The sequence below is a fragment of the Cercospora beticola genome, chromosome 3, assembly GCF_033473495.1.
Source record: "Cercospora beticola chromosome 3, complete sequence".
NCBI lineage: Eukaryota > Fungi > Ascomycota > Dothideomycetes > Mycosphaerellales > Mycosphaerellaceae > Cercospora > Cercospora beticola.
Window position 1 is genome coordinate 2,875,387 of NC_088937.1, and position 18,035 is coordinate 2,893,421.

Sequence of the window (18,035 nt, forward strand, 5' to 3'; positions counted from 1 at the left end):
ATTTGTTGACGGATTGGTTGTTTCCCTAGCAATAATCAACGGCTAGGCCGAAAATAGACTTATCGCGCTAGCATGGGCGCATGCCTGGTGACGATGCGGCAGCAAGCTGTCCGATCTCGCTCTGACTTTCTCTGCGACATCACATTTCCGGTACTCATGTCGGCGGGGACGACGGCGGCGTGGGTGTGCAGACGCTGTCAGAGCGCAGCGCGTTCTCATGGCACCATCGCGAGGCCGACCATCGCTCGGCATGCTGGCACACGACCGTACAGCGTGGAGAGTACACAGCAACGCCCGTTGCACCTCGCCATCATCGGAGCAGGACCGGCGGGCTTCTATTCAGCATACAGACTGCTGAAGAATCTGCCAGACGCTCGTGTGGACATGTACGAGGGATTGCCATCGCCATACGGTTTGGTCCGCTTTGGAATTGCTCCAGACCATCCAGAAGCAAAGGTGCGACAGTCATCAATGCCGACAGCAGAGTAGAGAACTGATAGGTGAGTTCTGGTGACAGAAATGCTCAGAGACACTGCCAGATGTGGCCAAGTATCCGGGGTTCCAATACGTTGGCAATGTTCCCATCGGCAATGAGCCGGATCAGTTGCCACTGACCACTTTAGCACCACACTACGATGCCGTCTTGTTCGCGTACGGCGCTTCCAAGGACAAGACGTTGAACCTTCCTGGAGAGAGCTTGAGGAACGTTCTTTCCGCAAGAGCGTTCGTAGGCTGGTACAATGGCCTCCCAGAATATGCGGATCTCAATCCAGACTTGCAGGCTGGAGAGACTGCGATCGTGATCGGGCAAGGAAATGTTGCTTTGGACGTTACAAGAATGCTCCTCATGGACTTGGACGAGCTCAAGAAGACAGACATCGCCGAGCATGCTGTAGAGGCTTTGAGCAAGAGCAGAGTGAGAGACGTGAAGATCATAGGAAGAAGAGGACCACTGCAGGCGCCATATACAATCAAGGAGCTCAGGGAGCTTATGAATCTGCCCAGAGTGGGCTTCGTGCCGCCACCTGAGGGCTGGGAAGAGCTCATTCAGGTGGAGCGGAAGAAATTGCCTCGACAACTGAAGCGCATCGCTGAGTTGCTCGAAAAGGGAAGCAAGACACCGATCGAGCGAGCAGAAAAGGCCTGGCAGCTAGGATACCTGAGGTCGCCTACGGAATTCCTATCAAGGAACGGAGATACTCTAGATGCTGTTGGCTTCGAAATGACAGAATACGTGGCGTCCCCTGAGGATTCAGTCATTTCTGGCGATCCCGAACAGACACTGAATGCTCTTCGTGGACTTCGAGTCAGGGCGGCCGAGCCTGTGAAACGGACATCAATTGGAGCATCACTTGCTTTCCGCAGCATCGGGTACGAGTCTGAGCCAATAGCTGGAATGGACCAAATCGGCGTGCCATTCGATAAGAAAAAGGGCATTATACCGAACGATCGCTATGGCCGCGTGCTCTCGCCTGATCTAGGCCCGGGTGAGTTGACTGCAGGCCACGTACCTGGCATGTACTGCGCAGGCTGGGTGAAGCGTGGGCCCACTGGTGTGATAGCGAGCACCTTAGACGATGCCTTCACAACTGCAGATGTCATCGTCAGTGACTGGCGGAAGAACGTGAAGTTCAATGACGGGGTAGGCGAGAAGAAGCGAGGCTGGGAGGATGTGAAGAAGCTTGCTGAGCAACGGGGAATGAGGCCGATCAACTGGCAAGACTGGGAGAAGATTGACGCTGAAGAGGTCCGAAGGGGACGGGCGAAGGGAAAAGAGAGGGAGAAGTGTAGGACAGCAGAGGAAATGCTGAAGATTCTCGATAGCTGAACTGTCGGCATCACGATACGCTTGTACAGAGGTCTCGCTTCACTTGTGAAAGTAGTCCAGGAAGAACCTGCCAGTACAGATGTAATGATAGGCGACGCAGCGAACGAGTTGCGTGTGGACCACGTTGAGTCTCTCACGAGCAACACCTGCAACAACTCTCATCAAATTTTGAGCGGCATCAAATCGTATGGACCCTCCACGGGGAGGTCAATAATCAGTAGCGGTCCTAGCGGAGGCGCAACTCATTTGGGCTGCATGGACGGCCGGCGGCTATTTACGCTCCGTGACTTCCGTCCTTTCGAAGGGCTGGAATCGAAGCAACAGTGCACTGCACCAGAGCAGGAGCCATCGTCAAAGTGACCTCTGGTTTGAGACTTGTGCACTGCCTCTCCCACAGTATTGCTGGAGTTGGAGCGGAAGCAAGCTCGTGTTCGCTCCCGGCGCCGCATCACAAGCTCGCCAAGGATTCATCTCACAGCCTCGCTGCGTTGTGACGTTGATAGAGCTGGCCAGGATTACGTTCCCTTAGTGCTCCACTCCTTCTCTTTTCATGACAGCAATAGTTTTCTGCCTGATCCTCCGTCCTCGCCCTGATCGCGAGAGCATGCACGCTCAACACCAATTCCGCGCCTGAACGAATCTCGCGTTTGCGACAACTTGGTGCGACCGCGTCGAACACGTGCTGCAGCACTAGCTACTCAGCTCTCCCGCGCACGTCCGGCAGGCAGCAAACAGGAAAGGACGACACTGCGCGACACACGACCAGAGACTGGACACAGTCGCGCATTCCGGCTGTGACACTACTTCTCCCACCGATAGGACGATCGCCATCAGGCAGCCATGACCAAATCGAAGAAGGACATCAAGTTCAACCACCGGGAACGGAGGTTGAGCAAGAGCAGCATGTCAGACATCAACTACGAGTCGCCCAACGAGTCGAGAAGCCCGACGCGAAGATTGAATGCATCGAAGAGCAGTGACCGTAATGGGTCCGTCAGCAGGTCGCGGGAAGACATTAGGCCAATCGCGGAGAGAACAGACACGACCGCGAGTGGGTGGCAGACGGAGAATGAGGACGAGAAAGTACGTCGTGGAGAAAGAAGACCTGGCGATATCGAACTGACAAGTAGCGAGCAGACAGAAGTCAAGCCCCAGTCCGAATATGAGAAGAAGAAACAGACCTTCATCACACGGGCAATATGGACCTTCGTGATGATCGCCATTTTCTTCATCGGCATGTTCGCAGGCCACATCTACATGATTATCATCGTGACCGCGTGCCAAATCATCTCCTTCAAAGAGGTGATCAACATCGCCAACGTTCCAAGCAGAGCCCGATCACTTCGATTCACGAAAACACTGAACTGGTATTTCCTCGGAACGACAATGTACTTTCTCTACGGCGAAAGCGTCATATACTACTTCAAGCACATTGTTCTGATCGATCGAGTGCTACTCCCATTTGCGACACACCATAGATTCATCAGCTTCATGCTCTACATTCTGGGTATGTGAACCCGCGAGCGTCGCTAGTGCAGCACTGACATTTTATCACGCAGGCTTCGTATTCTTCGTTGGCTCGCTGCAGAAAGGCCACTACAAATTCCAATTCACACAGTATGCCTGGACCCATATGGCCCTCTACCTGATTGTGGTCCAAGCACATTTCATTATGAACAACATCTTCGAAGGCATGATCTGGTTCTTCCTGCCTGTCAGCTTGGTCATCATCAATGATATCTTTGCATACATTTGCGGAATTACTTTTGGCCGGACACAATTGATCAAGCTCAGTCCCAAGAAAACTGTCGAAGGTACGAAGAAGAGGCTTCATCTGTGGTGGTTGTCGCGCATATACTAATCACCTGACAGGATTTGTCGGTGCGTGGATCTGTACCATCCTCCTGGGCTTCTTCTTCACCAACATCCTCATGCGATCGAAATACTTCATTTGCCCGGTTAACGACCTCGGAGCGAACATTTTCACCGGCCTCGAGTGTGACCCCAACCCAGTCTTCATTGCGCACACCTACTTCTTGCCATTCATTCCACACAGCTGGGACTTCCTTCCGCAGACCGTGGTGATCTCGCCGATTCAATTCCACATCATTGTACTGGCTTCCTTTGCATCCCTGATAGCGCCATTCGGCGGTTTCTTCGCCTCAGGTCTCAAGCGCACCTTCAACATCAAGGACTTCGGCGACTCGATTCCGGGACACGGAGGCATGACGGACAGGATGGATTGCCAGTTCATCATGGGTTTCTTCAGTTTCATGTACTACCAGAGCTTCATCGCTCAACACAAGGCGAGCGTGGGCGGAGTCTTGGAGACAGCAATCACTGGTCTCTCGGCTGATGAGCAGATCGCGTTGGTCAAGGGCCTCACTCAACACCTCTACAACCAAGGACATGTTGGGCATCAGGTGATAGACTACCTGAGCGAGAACCTCGCGGCTGTGCGTTTGGCCAGGAGGTGAAGTTGAAGCGTTTGATTGCCAAAGACCACAGTTTCGATTCTGCAGTTTGTGAACGATTGATTGGTATGATGTGCATGGGTAGTGAGAGCTGTACACCGTCTCACCAATGACTAGATGCACATGAGAAGCCGCATGAGCTATATCGTGTGAGCTCTAGGAGGTACTTGTGCTGGAGCAACCACGTTTTCTGCCGCGTGCTGCTTGGCACGTCGATTTCAACCACTGTGCCTGCCCATCTGATATCCAACTGCATGCCGAGTCAAGCACAATGGCCAATTTCCCCTTGCACAAACCTACTCCACAGCTCAGCTGAGGCTCATGCCCACAATCCTGCAGCATTGTGCAGCCGCTGACGAGGACGTGATGCTTCCACAGCTGTCTGCACACGAGATGCTTGCATTGAAAATGCATGGGAAGTGGATCCATGTCCCCCAAACGAGCCCAGAACTCCGTTGCTGAGCGCCTCGAGACGGCTGGGCATCTGGAGAAGCGCCGAAGCGACGGAGTTCAGTCGAGCCATGGTTGTCGCACGTCCAATGACACGCCGTCTGCCGTCTGCATGTGCCTCCGCTCGCCATAGCGCCCTCCGCACCGCGTGCTGAGCACTCAAAATAACCTTCCAAGGTCCATGTCAATCGGCGTCAATCATCGATGGAGCAGTCGTCACCGCCTCCCGCCCGCGGTGAGCTCTTACCCCGCCATCCACCATGGCAGTACCACCAATTGCGACGTGTAAGCACTTGCAACGCGTTGAACGACCTGCAGGCAATGGCGCCAATCTTGAGCTCGAGCTAGGTCCTTTGTAAACATACAGCTTCCTCGATTTTTCAATCACTTCCTCGACAGTCTCTTCGGCAGGACCATTGACTGCCAACGACTTGAGCGGGGTTGATCTCACAGCAGCACTCTGCTTCATCTATGCCCATCATGGCTTCAGCAGCGGCTACGAACGACGCGAAGCCCACTCGCGAGAGAAAGCCATCCTCATCGGCGCCGATCACGGACTTCCAGGGACCTGTTGGGCCGTCTGGCATTTCGAGGCCAAAGCACAAGCGAACCGTCACTGGCTTTGGTCCTCAAGAGATCAAGAGCGTGGAGGCGAGCATCCCAGAGCCACAGCGAGAGGCATGGAGAAAATACGTAAGCACTTCCTGATCTTCGCTAACACGCAAGCAATCGCTAATGGAAATAACTACAGTCCGCGTCCGAGTTCAAGTCCAAGGACGAATTTGACAGAGATGTTGTGCGACATATCGAGACTACTCTCGCCAGATCGCTCTTCAACTGCGATGAGGCTGCAGCATACTCGGGCACTGCCCTAGCTTTCCGAGATCGTTTGATCATCGAGTGGAACAGGACACAGCAAAACCAGACCTACGCTGATCCAAAGCGTGTCTACTATCTCTCATTGGAGTTCTTGATGGGACGAGCCCTTGACAATGCCATGCTCAACACTGGCATGAAAGATGTCGCTAGAGGTATGTCGATTTGCGAACTGTATACACGCGAAGGCTGACAACCTGTTTACAGAGGGTCTGCACGACTTGGGATTCCGCATGGAGGACATCATCTCCCAAGAACGTGATGCAGCTCTGGGCAACGGCGGTCTCGGCCGTCTCGCTGCCTGCTTCCTCGATTCCCTCGCCACTCTCAACTACCCCGCCTGGGGCTACGCCCTGCGCTACCGATACGGTATCTTCAAGCAAGAGATCATTGACGGATACCAAGTCGAGATTCCAGACTACTGGCTCGACTTCAATCCTTGGGAATTCCCAAGACACGATGTCACTGTGGACATTCAATTCTACGGAAATGTGAGAAAGTACACAGACGAGAATGGCAAGCAAATTAGCGTGTGGGAGAATGGCGAGATCGTCACTGCTGTTGCATACGATGCTCCGGTCCCTGGATACAACACATCGACAACAAACAACCTTCGTCTGTGGTCTAGCAAGGCTTCGGGAGGCGAGTTCGATTTCACCAAGTTCAACTCTGGAGAATATGAAGCATCCGTCGCGGATCAGCAGCGCGCTGAGACCATCTCCGCCGTGTTGTACCCTAACGACAGCCTGGAGCGTGGTAAAGAGCTTCGTCTGAAGCAGCAATACTTCTGGTGTGCTGCATCGCTCTTTGACATTGTCCGTCGATTCAAAAAGTCCAAGAAGGCCTGGAAGGAGTTCCCCAACCAAGTCGCGATTCAGCTCAACGACACCCACCCGACCCTCGCCATTCCTGAACTCCAACGTATCTTGATTGACCAAGAAGGCCTCGACTGGGACGACGCATGGAGCATTGTGCAGAAGACCTTTGGCTACACTAACCACACCGTGCTTCCAGAAGCCCTCGAGAAGTGGTCCGTACCACTCCTCCAGCACTTGCTCCCACGTCATCTCCAAATCATCTACGACATCAACCTCCAATTCCTGCAGTACGTAGAAAGGAACTTTCCAAAGGACCGAGACATGCTTGGACGTGTCTCGATTATCGAGGAATCGCAGCCAAAGATGGTTCGCATGGCCTACCTCGCAGTTATTGGCTCGCACAAGGTCAACGGTGTCGCTGAGCTGCACTCCGATCTCATCAAGACCACTATCTTCAAGGACTTCGTGAAGATTTACGGCCCAGACAAGTTTACTAATGTCACCAACGGAATTACTCCACGCAGATGGCTTCACCAAGCCAACCCACGCTTGTCTGAGCTGATCGCCAGTAAGCTTGGAGGCCACGATTTCCTCAGCGACCTTACTCTCCTCAACAAGCTTGAGGCTTATACTGATGACAAGGACTTCCGCAAGGAGTTCCAAGAGATCAAGTACGCGAACAAGGTCCGCTTGGCCAAGTACATCAAAGAGACGAATGGCATCACAGTCAACCCAGCAAGCTTGTTTGATATCCAAGTGAAGCGTATGCACGAGTACAAGAGACAGCAGCTGAACATCTTTGGTGTGATTCACCGCTATCTGGAGCTCAAGGAGATGTCGCCTGAGGATCGCAAGAAGGTACAGCCTCGTGTCAGCATCTTCGGCGGCAAAGCTGCACCAGGATACTGGATGGCAAAGACTGTCATTCATTTGATCAATCAAGTCAGCCAAGTCGTGAACAACGACAAGGATATTGGAGATCTGCTCAAGGTTGTTTTCTTGGAAGACTACAACGTTTCCAAGGCGGAGATCATTGTGCCAGCCAGCGACATTTCAGAGCACATTTCGACTGCTGGAACTGAAGCTTCGGGGTAAGTGATTGACACATCAGATTTCAGAGGATGAAAAGCTTGACTAACATTGATGCAGTACTTCCAACATGAAGTTCGTCCTCAACGGTGGCCTTATCATTGGCACTTGCGATGGCGCCAACATCGAAATCACCCGTGAGATTGGTGAAGACAACATCTTCCTGTTTGGCAACCTTGCGGAAGATGTCGAAGACCTGCGTCACTCTCACTTCTACTCCGAATTCCACCTTGACCCTATGCTGGAGCGCGTTTTCAAGACCATCAAGGAGGGTCGCTTCGGTGACGCTGGTCAATTCTCGGCTCTCGTCAACTCGATCGTCGATCACGGCGACTACTACCTCGTGTCCGATGACTTCAAGAGCTACGTTGACACTCAAAATCTCATCGATGAGGCGTACAAGAACCAAGAAGAGTGGCTGACCAAGACGATCACTTCTGTTGCCAGAATGGGTTTCTTCTCCAGCGACCGCTGCATTGACGAATATGCTGAGATGATCTGGAACGTCGAGCCTCTGCCACCGAAAGCCAATGGCGCTTAGGACCGCTACAGAGCCCTAAAAAGACTCGAACGGAAGTTCGATAAACTGAATGCGCTCCGAACAGAAGCAAAGGCTGCAGGTGTCGGACGTGGGGACCGGCTGAGCGACCTCAACACAAAAAGTAAAGGAAAGACCAAGTACAGGCGGGCAGGACAATCCATCATGCATTTGTAATGACGCAATGACCTTTTTCATCTTTGATACCAACTCTCGTTGACTGTGATGAATGTCGCTCGAAATATTGTCCAGAACTCAGAAGCTGTCACAGGCTTGAAATGGGCGGAGCCAGGGCCGATGTGCTAAGGCAGGATTCCGTCATCAATATTCACGGATGCTTTGACTTTCTCCGGCCTTATCGCTGGACAATCGTGCATTGAGCTTCTTTCCTTTCACCTCCCACGCTTCCACATCCTTTGCACAAATCGACATGGCAAAAGAAGAGTTTCCCCAAGTCGAGGGCGGCGGTTCGCTGATCCTCGCCTGGCAAGTTCGGAATAAGAAAGTACTCGTCGTTGGCGGCGGCGAGGTGAGTTGCACGAGCCCACGCGACACTCTCTCCCTTTGCGCATACATATTGATGTTAACAATCCAGGTAGCAGCCGGCCGCATCCTGAATCTCCTCAACGCCGACGCAAAAGTGCTCCTCGTCGCCCCACGCGATGGCCTGAACCCCGAAGTCGCACACCGCGTCGAGCAGAAACAGGTCGAATACATCCCTCGCGTATTCCAGCCATGGGATCTCGACGATCCAGAGATCAGTATGGTGCTTGTTGCAATCGATGATCCGGACGCGAGTAGTCGGTTATGGAAACTTTGCAAACAAAAGAGAATCCCAGCGAATATTGCAGATGTACCACCGGAATGCGATTTCTATTTTGGATCTGTGCATCGCGATGGGCCGTTACAGATTATGGTTAGCACGAATGGGAATGGGCCGAAGATGGCGAATATTGTCAGGAGGCGGATCGCGAGCAGTTTGCCGCCGAATATGGGAGATGCGATTAAGAAGGTGGGAAAGCTGAGGAGGAAATTGAGGGAGATGGTGCCGGAGGTTGAGGCTGGGCCGAAGAGGATGGGGTGGATGTCGAAGGTTTGCGTGCAGTGGAGTTTGGAGGATTTGTGTGATATGGAAGAAGAGGATATGGAGCGGTTGTTGGAATATTATGCTGAGAATCGGGTGCCGAGTTTCACGGATATACGTGGGCCACCTTGGGAGTTTGATGGTAGTTTTGGTTGGGCGTGCGTTGTGTGAAGACGGGTTGTCTCTCTGCTTAAGTTAGATATACACAGCGAGGCGTTGGATAGGGATGCGATTGTGAGCCTCTTCGTTCTATCTATTTCGTCTGAACTTGTTGTATTGACTTCTCAATTGGTATAATCTTATCTTACTCGGAGCTGATTTGTTGCGCTTCACTTCGCCGGCTTAGCCCCACGTTTCGTTCAGTAGCTGCTGCTCCTCAGGCACTGACGCAGCCCACCCACCGGCTTCACGTTCTTGGGAGGATCATCCAGCACATCCGACTTGCGCGCCGGCCCAGCATGGATGGCAGACCGGACGAGGAGTCTCCCGTCTCATGATAACCTGCCAACATGGCCCAGCGTCGGAGTCTGGGCGGAGGTCGAGTGCTAGGGAGCGGCAAGAATCTCGCCCCAGCGACACCGTCCGCGTCGCCCGCGCCGCCCAAGAATGGGCAGCTGGCTCAGAGACCCGCCCTGCTCTCACCGTCGAATAGCTCGATATCCCTCAGCTCCCGCGCCTCGAGTACGCCCATCACGACCGACACCGAGGACCTTACTTCGCGAGTAGCTCTTGACACCGATGGCGTGGCTCAACAGGCAGCTGCGGCCACCAACCGCATGGTCTGCCCCATTTGCAATGAAGAGATGGTATGCTACGTAGAGGCAATATCGAATATTGGGACACCAGATGACTGACCGCAGTAGGTCACTCTTCTTCAGTTGAATAGGTAGGTACGCGCTTCCAGGAGGGCTACTTGTCAGCGATGGGAACCCGCCTGACTGAAGGCATAGGCATATTGACGATAATCACGCCAATCTCGAACGTATTGAGCAACAGGAAGCACAAGACTGGTTCAAGCAACAAATGACAAAGGCCAAAAAGTTCCAGCCGCTTGCCCTAATCAATCAGAAGTTGAGAGGGCTAGAGGTATTCGAATCCAACAACGAGATTGCAGCTCCGTCTGCACTTCCACGGATCGCCTCAAGCAGTCGCGATGCGTCGCCAGCACCAGCACCTGTGCCCAAGGTGCAGGAAGCTCCGGACCCAGACGAGGTGGTCACTCGAGCACATTGGCAACGGCCTCGAGGGAACGATGCCTGTTCAGATCCGATGTGCGGGAAGCGTCTAGGAGCTGCCAATGGCCAGATCAATTGCCGGCACTGCGGCAGACTCTTTTGCGAGGAGCATACCATGTACCAGATGAAGCTATCCCGGTCTGCACAGCACGAGCCAGTGCGTGGCTTGTGGTGCCGAGTATGTGAGACGTGCTACAAGAGCAGGCCTGGTTACAATGATCATCACGGTCTGGAGAGGAACCATTTCGATTTCTTTAGCAAGGTGCGGCGAAGGACTGTCGACAAGCAGTACCTCGAAACGAGCCGACTGGAGACCAGACTGACGAGACTCACACAATTACTTGCCGATCCGCCACCCCCTGCCGAGGAGAACAACAGAGCAAGCACGTATCTCTGGTCATCTATCGCTGGCAACAAATCCCAAATCCGAGCTTTGGAGCAGTCTGTTGTACCCTGGGAAGACGACACGAAGGTTGTGGAGTGCCCGTTTTGCCATCAGCCATTTTCACAGTATACTTTCCGGAGGCATCATTGCCGAATCTGTGGGCGAGTCGTCTGCGGAGATCCAGCTACATCGTGTTCTACAGAGATAGGTCTTGATGTGGCAACCAGTAAGTTATCTCCTGCAGATCTCCTAACTTTGCTGATGTTGGGCAGCGGCTAACGTCATATCAGAAAAAGATGGTGCCGAAAAGGTAGCAGTTGATGTACGGATGTGTAGGGACTGTCAACGGACGATTTTTAGTAAAGCCGACTTCGCGCGGGAACTGGACCAAACAACACCGGACCAGCGTGCATATAACAACCTCATACAGTTCGAGCAAGGCATACGCCTATTGTTGCCCAAGTTCCAGCGACTGCTTGGGCCTTTGCAAGACCCTGAGAACCCTCCGTCACCAGCACAGCTCGCTGATGCATCGAAGGTGCGCAAGCGACTCACGGAGGCTTTCACACAGTATGATGTCGCCGCACGACGGATACGAGATATGCCTACGGAAAGTCCCACACAGGAACGCTTGCAAAAGGCTATTTATATGCAAGCCTCCAACTTCTTGCATATTCATATGCTACCGCTGAAGAGCCTACCAAAGATCATGAAGCATGCGACACCAAATGGGTTAAGGCAGCCACCAACAGCTGCAAATGGCAAGCCGCAGGGTGCACTGGCCACCATCAAGTACGATTCGATCGCCAACGGCAGCGCACATCGACCAGGTAGTAGCCGAGCTAGCAGCATGAGCTCCGAAGCTGTCACTGCTCTAGAAGCTGAAGAGAAAGAGCTCAAGCAACGCTTAATCGTGCTTGAAGAACAAAAGTTCATGGTGTCGGAAATGATTGCGGAGGCCAACAAACGAAGAAAGTTCGATGAAGTCTCGGCACTGTCTTCCAACGTCGAAGAAATCTCGAAGGAGATTGACCAGATTCAGACGCAAATATCAGGGATGGACTTTGCCAGCGCTTATATTGCTGACCAAGTGATCAAATGAGGCTCGGACTATCGCTCGAAACGAAGATGCATCGAGACGCTTTGAGTACCATTGCGAGCGCCGTCGATCTGATGAGCAAAGCATCTGTGCTGGTTCCGTATTCATGGCTATTGAATTCGGTGTCTCAATCCACACGCACCAAGCAGTCATCGCCGTCCGCTGCACATGCCCCCACAAGACGGCGGGGCTGTTGGTCTTGCGCGAGATCAAGCGTCGGGGTATGTTAGGTGTGCTGCGCATGAAGTCCCGCAGACGGGAAGAGTTCAGACGATAGACTTTGCGCTGGGATGGGCGATTGGGGGAACTTTGGCTACAAGGAGGAAGAGACAATGCAAGTCTGCGTGTAGGCGATGAATATAACGTACCGTCTAGCAAGCCGTCGAAGCCCTGAACTGAGGAGAGGATTGGTCGACAAGCTCGACGACCTCGTCTTTTCAGATCTTTGCCGCCAGCCTGTGTTATTGTAGTGCTGACTTGAGTACTTCTGTGGACTTGCACACTGCCTCTATTTCACTGTTATGGGCGGCGCTCAAATTTTCGTAGATCTCACTCTTTGATCGCGTGGTAGTCTTGCACCAGATGGGAAGACAAAAACAGACTATACCCAGCAGAAGATAGATGAAAGCTGAGGCTGATCGCGATTGGAGACTTGAACGAGAGAAAATTTTGTAGATTTGTGAGTTGACCGTTACTATCAGTCTCCCTTCTTGCCTTTTTCAATATCCCAATTACACAATGCTTTCCCGACCCGAAGCCCGTCCCGCCCAGTGCCCATTTTGCCACCGATGTATGCAAGCCATCCGCATTATCGTGAGACCAGATCGTCATTACAGTTTTCGTAAACCCATCATTATCGTCGTCATTGCGTCGTACAGTCTTCCAATTTCCCCACTTGAAACCAACCGCTACTTGTCCCCTTCCTGTATCATTAGACCGACTTCTTTAGTAGAGACAATAACCGCAACGCCTAGGCACGTAGCAAGCTGTCGAGTAGCAGCCTGAATACCCGTAACTGTACAAAGAAGTTCCGGACCAGGGGCGCCAGGGCCGGTAGCCTGATCCACCAATGTTGACGTTCGCGCCGATGTTGAGGAGATTGCCCAGTCCGAGCCCAAGTCCGATGCTGAGGTCTTCCTCATTGGCTGCATCTTTGTTATTCGCTGCGTCCGGATTCTGCTGAGCGTCTTTCTGATTCTGAGCGTTGGCGTTTTGAGCGTCTTGTGCTGTAGCTTGACCATTTGTGGCAGCTTGAGCGTTTTGCAATTGGGCGGTGTCGGCGTTGGATTGCTGCTGAGCAGCGTTCTGAGCTTGGACAGCATCGGTCTTTTGAGTGTCCTGAGTCGCAGCTTGGGCGTTCTGCACCTGAGCCGCGTTGGCATTGGCCTGTTGAGCAGCGGCGTCTTGCACCTGTGTAGCGTCGGTCTTTTGAGTGTCTTGGGTAGCTGCCTGGGCATTCTGCAATTGAGCAGCATTGGCATTTGCTTGTTGCGCGGCGGCAGCCTGGGCCTGTACGGCTTGGTCGTCTCAAATTTGCAGATGCTTGAAGCCGTCCTGGAACGCCAATGGCATTGGTCCAGCTGCGACCTGAGTGATGGCGGTGGAGGCGAGGAGGATGGTGGCGACCTTGAGCTGCATGTTTGCTGGTGGTCGGTCTTGTCTTGATTCCTTGTGATTGGTTGGAAGTGCTCAAGGGAAACTGTTCGACTTCGGAAGGCCCGGCCTTGAGATGCGAGGAGATGCAGATAGGAAACTGGTGCTTCTGTTGCTAAGATGCTAAGAGGCTTGTGTTGCTTGATGCTCTTGTCTGGCGTTGGCGACGGCCATTCTTATACCAACTCGCCCACCCATCTCTATCGAAGGTTTCTGTCAGTTCACAAACACAATGCTAACATTAGTTGACTTTCAGTGCATTGTTGTTCCGCTCACGGATGGATTCGGCTATACCCAAAAGTCGATGTCGTCGATGCCGTTGTGTTAACCAGGAGCCTTGCCAGCCGGTCGCGAGAATAGCCTCATTCGACAGGCTCGAAAAACGCCGTTTGGCAGAATTAGCAGAAGAGTTCGGTGGCCTGGTCAGCCTTACAGCATTCCGCGCCGTTGATTCGAGTATCGTTCTGTGTTGGTCCTGTACCCATGTGAAGCTTGAAGTGCCCGAACCCTCCGACTAAGAATAGTGACCTTCTCAACTCGGGCACGACAGGGGTACAGCTGCAGCACAAACTTTCACTTTGTCCGAATTCTGAAAACGCCAAGAGTGCACATCCATCAGTATAACCTGTATACTTCGATATACGGACCATAGCCGCGCATATCCTCCAGCTACCTGCGAACCGCCAACATCCGGTACCTTAGCTTGAGGCCTGTAGCCAGAGCTTGAGCAAGCTTCAGCAAAGCTCCAGTAAAGCTTTGGCCCAGCCATTTGGTTTGCTGCTGGTTTTGCCTGTGTAGGGCATACAGTCTGTCACCTGCCTTCGGAGATCGGCTAGCATGGAATATCTCACTCACTGGGGATCTTCGACCATTTTGGCAGTCGGCTGAGGGCAGCTGAGGGCAGCTGATTGGCAGGAGAGCTCCCAAAGGTTCTTGAGCTTATATTCCTTGAATTGGCGTATGTAGATGACAGAGTGTATGCTGTCAAAGGACGACTCTCAACGCTCACCGCGCGAAACGAGTCGCGGCCGCGTGTGTTGGTCCTCACCTGACCGTCGATTCCCTCGCCAGTTGCTGCTGGTGGGAATGTCTTGCGAGACTGGTCCGGTGATCGCGGTAAGCCACTCGTCTTTGGGTCGCGCTTCGATACCAAATGGGATGTTGCACAGTTACTGAGCGTCCTCACCATGTTGGGAAACAGCAAGACGATCAGTGATGCTGGGAGCATTGCTGCGCTGGCGAACGCAGAGTCGAGTTCGTCTATCGCTCAGAATGTATCGAACAGGGGCTTTGTGGGCGAATCTTCCCGGGATTGCCTCGGAAGCTCGTCGGAACCCAGAACTGGAGTGCACAAACAGTGGTGATTCCACACCCCACGCGGTCCGTATTCGATGGCGTACCTGAGAGTACATCCAGTCTCGAGGCTTTTGTCAAGATTGTTTCTCGAAGTCATCAGCTTTGAAAGATTTGAGATGTCGATATGTGCATCGTTATATTTCGCTGCGTCGGTACCGCCTCCGAAGGTGGCTCTCCATATAGATCTGGCGGCATCAGGACCACGCTGCTCGTTCGACTGCTGGCAAACAGGGGCAAGCCATAATCCATAGACAGCAGCGGATGGTTGATACTGTTGAAGATACGTAAGCAATCAATGGCTGCATGGGACGTCACTCCTCATTGTCAGTCAGGGCGTAGCACAATTGGGCGACGAGCACGAAATGGAAGTTGGCAGCTCCGCTGGAAAATCCAGCAAATATGCGCACTGATGGATTGTAAAAAGCATATCATAATCAGCCTTGTTGTAGGCGGGCGCTCTTGCTCTGTACTGTACACATCTATTGGCCTAGACTCATGTCAGTGATGTATCCCATAGTTCAGTCCACCTTCACTTACCGAAAATGGAGTGAGCATATATCTGCCTCTTTCGCAGATGAACCGGTACCTCGTTCTCAGGCGCACCGGGAATCTTCTTCTCCAAGTTTCTGTTTCCATGTCAGTGTCTCATCCACCCACCAGTCCCGGGGGTTGTAGGAATGGTACGCACAGCTTCTCAAACACACACTTGTTCAGGCCCCGTTCCAGCCCTCGGCACTGCCAAAGCTGCTGGTTGTTGTTGTCCAGACATTGCCAGTGTTTCCTGAACTCGTCCAAGCAGCTCTTGTTGATATCGTCCAGCACCGAGGCAGCGCATCGTGTGACCTTCCTTCCCTCCTTCAAACATTCCGACTCGCCCTTGCCATTGGCTTCCGTCTTGCAGTGCATGAAGTCATCATTGTAAGACTTGCAGCGTGCGCCAATGAAGAAGGACGCGGAGAGCAGCGGGGCAGACGAGGCGCCGATTTCTTCGACTTTAGGAATTGAGTCCGGCAGGGGAGTGGTGTCGATGAGGACTTGCTGATTGAAGCTGCGCGATTGTGTCAGTGTCTTCGCCTAGCTGATAGTCCGTAGATGCATACCGCGGTTGTCTGCCCGACATGGCGGCGGTGTTGGGCGGGCAATGGGTGGTGATGCTGAGTGGAGCGGTGCTGGATGTGAGGTCGCGAACGAGCTGGTCTTGAGGCTTGCGCTGTGGCTGAACATGTGGCGGTGTCGCATATGCACGGTTGAAGCGCGTTTCTCGTCGAGCTTCAAAGCTTCGCGAAGTGCGCGACACAGCGAGTGAAGGGGAGCCCGTCAGCACACGACTCTGCTGCCTTTCCATCGCCTATACCTTGGTCGCCGTCTTCTGCTCTTCCAGCGCCCCTCATCCTATTGCCTCCGCTTCCATCATTGGACCCAACGATCACGGAAGATCTACATAGAGACGGCGCATTCGAGTATCATCAACAATGAGCTTATTCGGCGGCGGAAACGCCAACAACACAACTACAGGCGGTGGTGGCCTTTTCGGATCGAGCACAGCGCCAGCGAGCAACACGGGAGGAGGCCTGTTCGGCAGCAACACCAACACGAACCAGAGTAGCAACACCGGCGGAGGACTGTTCGGCGCCAGCACGGCCAATACCAATAACACATCGGGCGGAGGCGGCCTTTTCGGGTCCAACAACACTGCGACGACGGGCAATGCCACCACTGGAGGACTCTTCGGGTCAAGTACGGCTGCGAACACAAATACTGCAGGCGGAGGACTCTTTGGCAACAACAACACTCAAGCACAGAGCGGCAACACTGGCGGAGGTGGGCTGTTTGGGAACACGAATACCACACAAAATCAGAGCGGTAACACAGGGGGAGGACTATTCGGTGCTACGAACACGAACAATGCCAATAATGCCGGGTCATCACTCTTTGGTGGAGGCAACGCAGCTAACAATAACAATTCGACATCGCTATTCGGAAACCAGAATCAGAACCAGAGCGGCAGCACTTCACTTTTCGCGAAGCCCCCAGCGAATACTACCCTCTTCGGCGCGAGTACCTCGAACACGAATCAGCAGAATCAAAACACAGGAAGCCTCTTTGCAAATGCCGGGCAGAGTCAACAACAACAACAGCAGCAGCAGCAGGGACCAGTGGCGAATGCATCCGTCTTCAACCCACAGACCGTCACGGTCGGTGGGCTAGGCCACACCATGACCAATGCACAATTACAACGTCTCCAATTCAGCGGCGCGTCGACTGTTCCTAATGAGAAGAAGATTTCCGACCAAATCCTGACTGTAGTAAAGAAGTGGAATCCGGACATTCGAGAAGACCCCAACAGCCAGACAAACTCGCGACGGACGACGGTACTGCAGACGTATTTGTACAATGCCGTGCCAAAGGAATACGCTCCATTCTTCTATCCTGACTTCAACCGCGGCGAAGATGAAAAGAGCTGGGAAGAGGCCCTTAGCCAAAAGCCCGAATTACCCAAGATCGATGATAAGGAGGTTACAGGGCAGTCATATGTGCCAATCCTCGTGGTGGGCTTCAAGGCACTGGGAGATCGCGTCGAGACGCAAGCCAAGATTGTGCAGGAGATGAGGTCAAGATTGCACGAGATGAACAACTCCCTTTCAGCCGTCATGGATGCGCATCAGCAACGCATAACAGTCAAAATTGCAGCTGCGAAGCGACAACATCAGGTTCTGTCACAACGCTGTCTACGATTAGCGGTCAAAGTCCAAGTGCTTCGAAACCGTGGCTATGCGCTCGACGCGCAAGAAGAAGGTCTGCGAAAGACACTTCTGAGTCTAGAACGCCAAGTCGCCGATCCATCGTTCATTGGTAGAGAGGATGAGATCTGGGCGAGAATGGTCGCTCTGCGCGAGCGAGCGCGTTGGCTGGAGGAAGAAGGGAAGAGAGTAGCCGCACAGGTCGACTCACAGAATGCATCGCAAGGGCAGCAAAATGGAGCGGCGGGGAACCAGGGCGTGCCCGCAGATGTTCTAGCGAAAACGAGAAAGATTCTCAAGGACTATGACGGGCAATTACAGCACTTGAACCGGGAGTTGGAGGACGTGAGGAAGGAATACGAGGCTTGGGAGGAGATCAACGGACGGCGATAGTGCTTGGGTAGAAATT

At 53.1% G+C, this 18,035-nt stretch overlaps 8 protein-coding genes across 8 annotated transcripts; 6 read left to right on the top strand and 2 right to left on the bottom strand.

Annotated features, from left to right (window-relative positions):
* Window positions 1–156: 156 nt before the first annotated feature.
* RHO25_005102 (uncharacterized protein) lies at window positions 157–1,828 on the top strand (the record flags this gene model as incomplete). The annotated part of the gene is made up of 2 exons (XM_023596007.2): window positions 157–456; window positions 518–1,828. 2 exons carry the CDS (start codon window positions 157–159, stop codon window positions 1,826–1,828), a joined length of 1,611 nt encoding a protein of 536 aa, XP_023457554.1.
* An 840-nt stretch (window positions 1,829–2,668) lies between these two features.
* Window positions 2,669–4,305, top strand: RHO25_005103 (uncharacterized protein; the record flags this gene model as incomplete). The annotated part of the gene is made up of 4 exons (XM_023596008.2): window positions 2,669–2,911; window positions 2,966–3,335; window positions 3,388–3,642; window positions 3,701–4,305. The coding sequence occupies 4 exons, from the start codon at window positions 2,669–2,671 to the stop codon at window positions 4,303–4,305; spliced, it is 1,473 nt and encodes a 490-aa protein (XP_023457151.1).
* A 927-nt stretch (window positions 4,306–5,232) lies between these two features.
* GPH1 (Non-essential glycogen phosphorylase) lies at window positions 5,233–8,076 on the top strand (the record flags this gene model as incomplete). Its single annotated transcript, XM_023596009.2, has 4 exons — window positions 5,233–5,445; window positions 5,504–5,783; window positions 5,836–7,537; window positions 7,596–8,076. 4 exons carry the CDS (start codon window positions 5,233–5,235, stop codon window positions 8,074–8,076), a joined length of 2,676 nt encoding a protein of 891 aa, XP_023457553.2.
* Window positions 8,077–8,503: 427 nt separating this feature from the next.
* Window positions 8,504–9,328, top strand: RHO25_005105 (uncharacterized protein; the record flags this gene model as incomplete). The annotated part of the gene is made up of 2 exons (XM_023596010.2): window positions 8,504–8,602; window positions 8,669–9,328. 2 exons carry the CDS (start codon window positions 8,504–8,506, stop codon window positions 9,326–9,328), a joined length of 759 nt encoding a protein of 252 aa, XP_023457731.1.
* A 338-nt stretch (window positions 9,329–9,666) lies between these two features.
* RHO25_005106 (uncharacterized protein) lies at window positions 9,667–11,879 on the top strand (the record flags this gene model as incomplete). Its single annotated transcript, XM_023596012.2, has 4 exons — window positions 9,667–9,963; window positions 10,021–10,043; window positions 10,108–11,003; window positions 11,050–11,879. The coding sequence occupies 4 exons, from the start codon at window positions 9,667–9,669 to the stop codon at window positions 11,877–11,879; spliced, it is 2,046 nt and encodes a 681-aa protein (XP_023457732.1).
* A 942-nt stretch (window positions 11,880–12,821) lies between these two features.
* RHO25_005107 (uncharacterized protein) lies at window positions 12,822–13,514 on the bottom strand (the record flags this gene model as incomplete). The annotated part of the gene is made up of 2 exons (XM_023596013.1): window positions 12,822–13,385; window positions 13,464–13,514. The coding sequence occupies 2 exons, from the start codon at window positions 13,512–13,514 to the stop codon at window positions 12,822–12,824; spliced, it is 615 nt and encodes a 204-aa protein (XP_023457734.1).
* A 1,850-nt stretch (window positions 13,515–15,364) lies between these two features.
* RHO25_005108 (uncharacterized protein) lies at window positions 15,365–16,005 on the bottom strand (the record flags this gene model as incomplete). Its single annotated transcript, XM_023596014.2, has 4 exons — window positions 15,365–15,372; window positions 15,423–15,511; window positions 15,574–15,933; window positions 15,986–16,005. 4 exons carry the CDS (start codon window positions 16,003–16,005, stop codon window positions 15,365–15,367), a joined length of 477 nt encoding a protein of 158 aa, XP_023457735.1.
* A 352-nt stretch (window positions 16,006–16,357) lies between these two features.
* Window positions 16,358–18,019, top strand: RHO25_005109 (uncharacterized protein; the record flags this gene model as incomplete). Its single annotated transcript, XM_023596015.2, has 1 exon — window positions 16,358–18,019. One exon carries the CDS (start codon window positions 16,358–16,360, stop codon window positions 18,017–18,019), a length of 1,662 nt encoding a protein of 553 aa, XP_023457726.1.
* Between the last annotated feature and the right edge of the window lie 16 nt (window positions 18,020–18,035).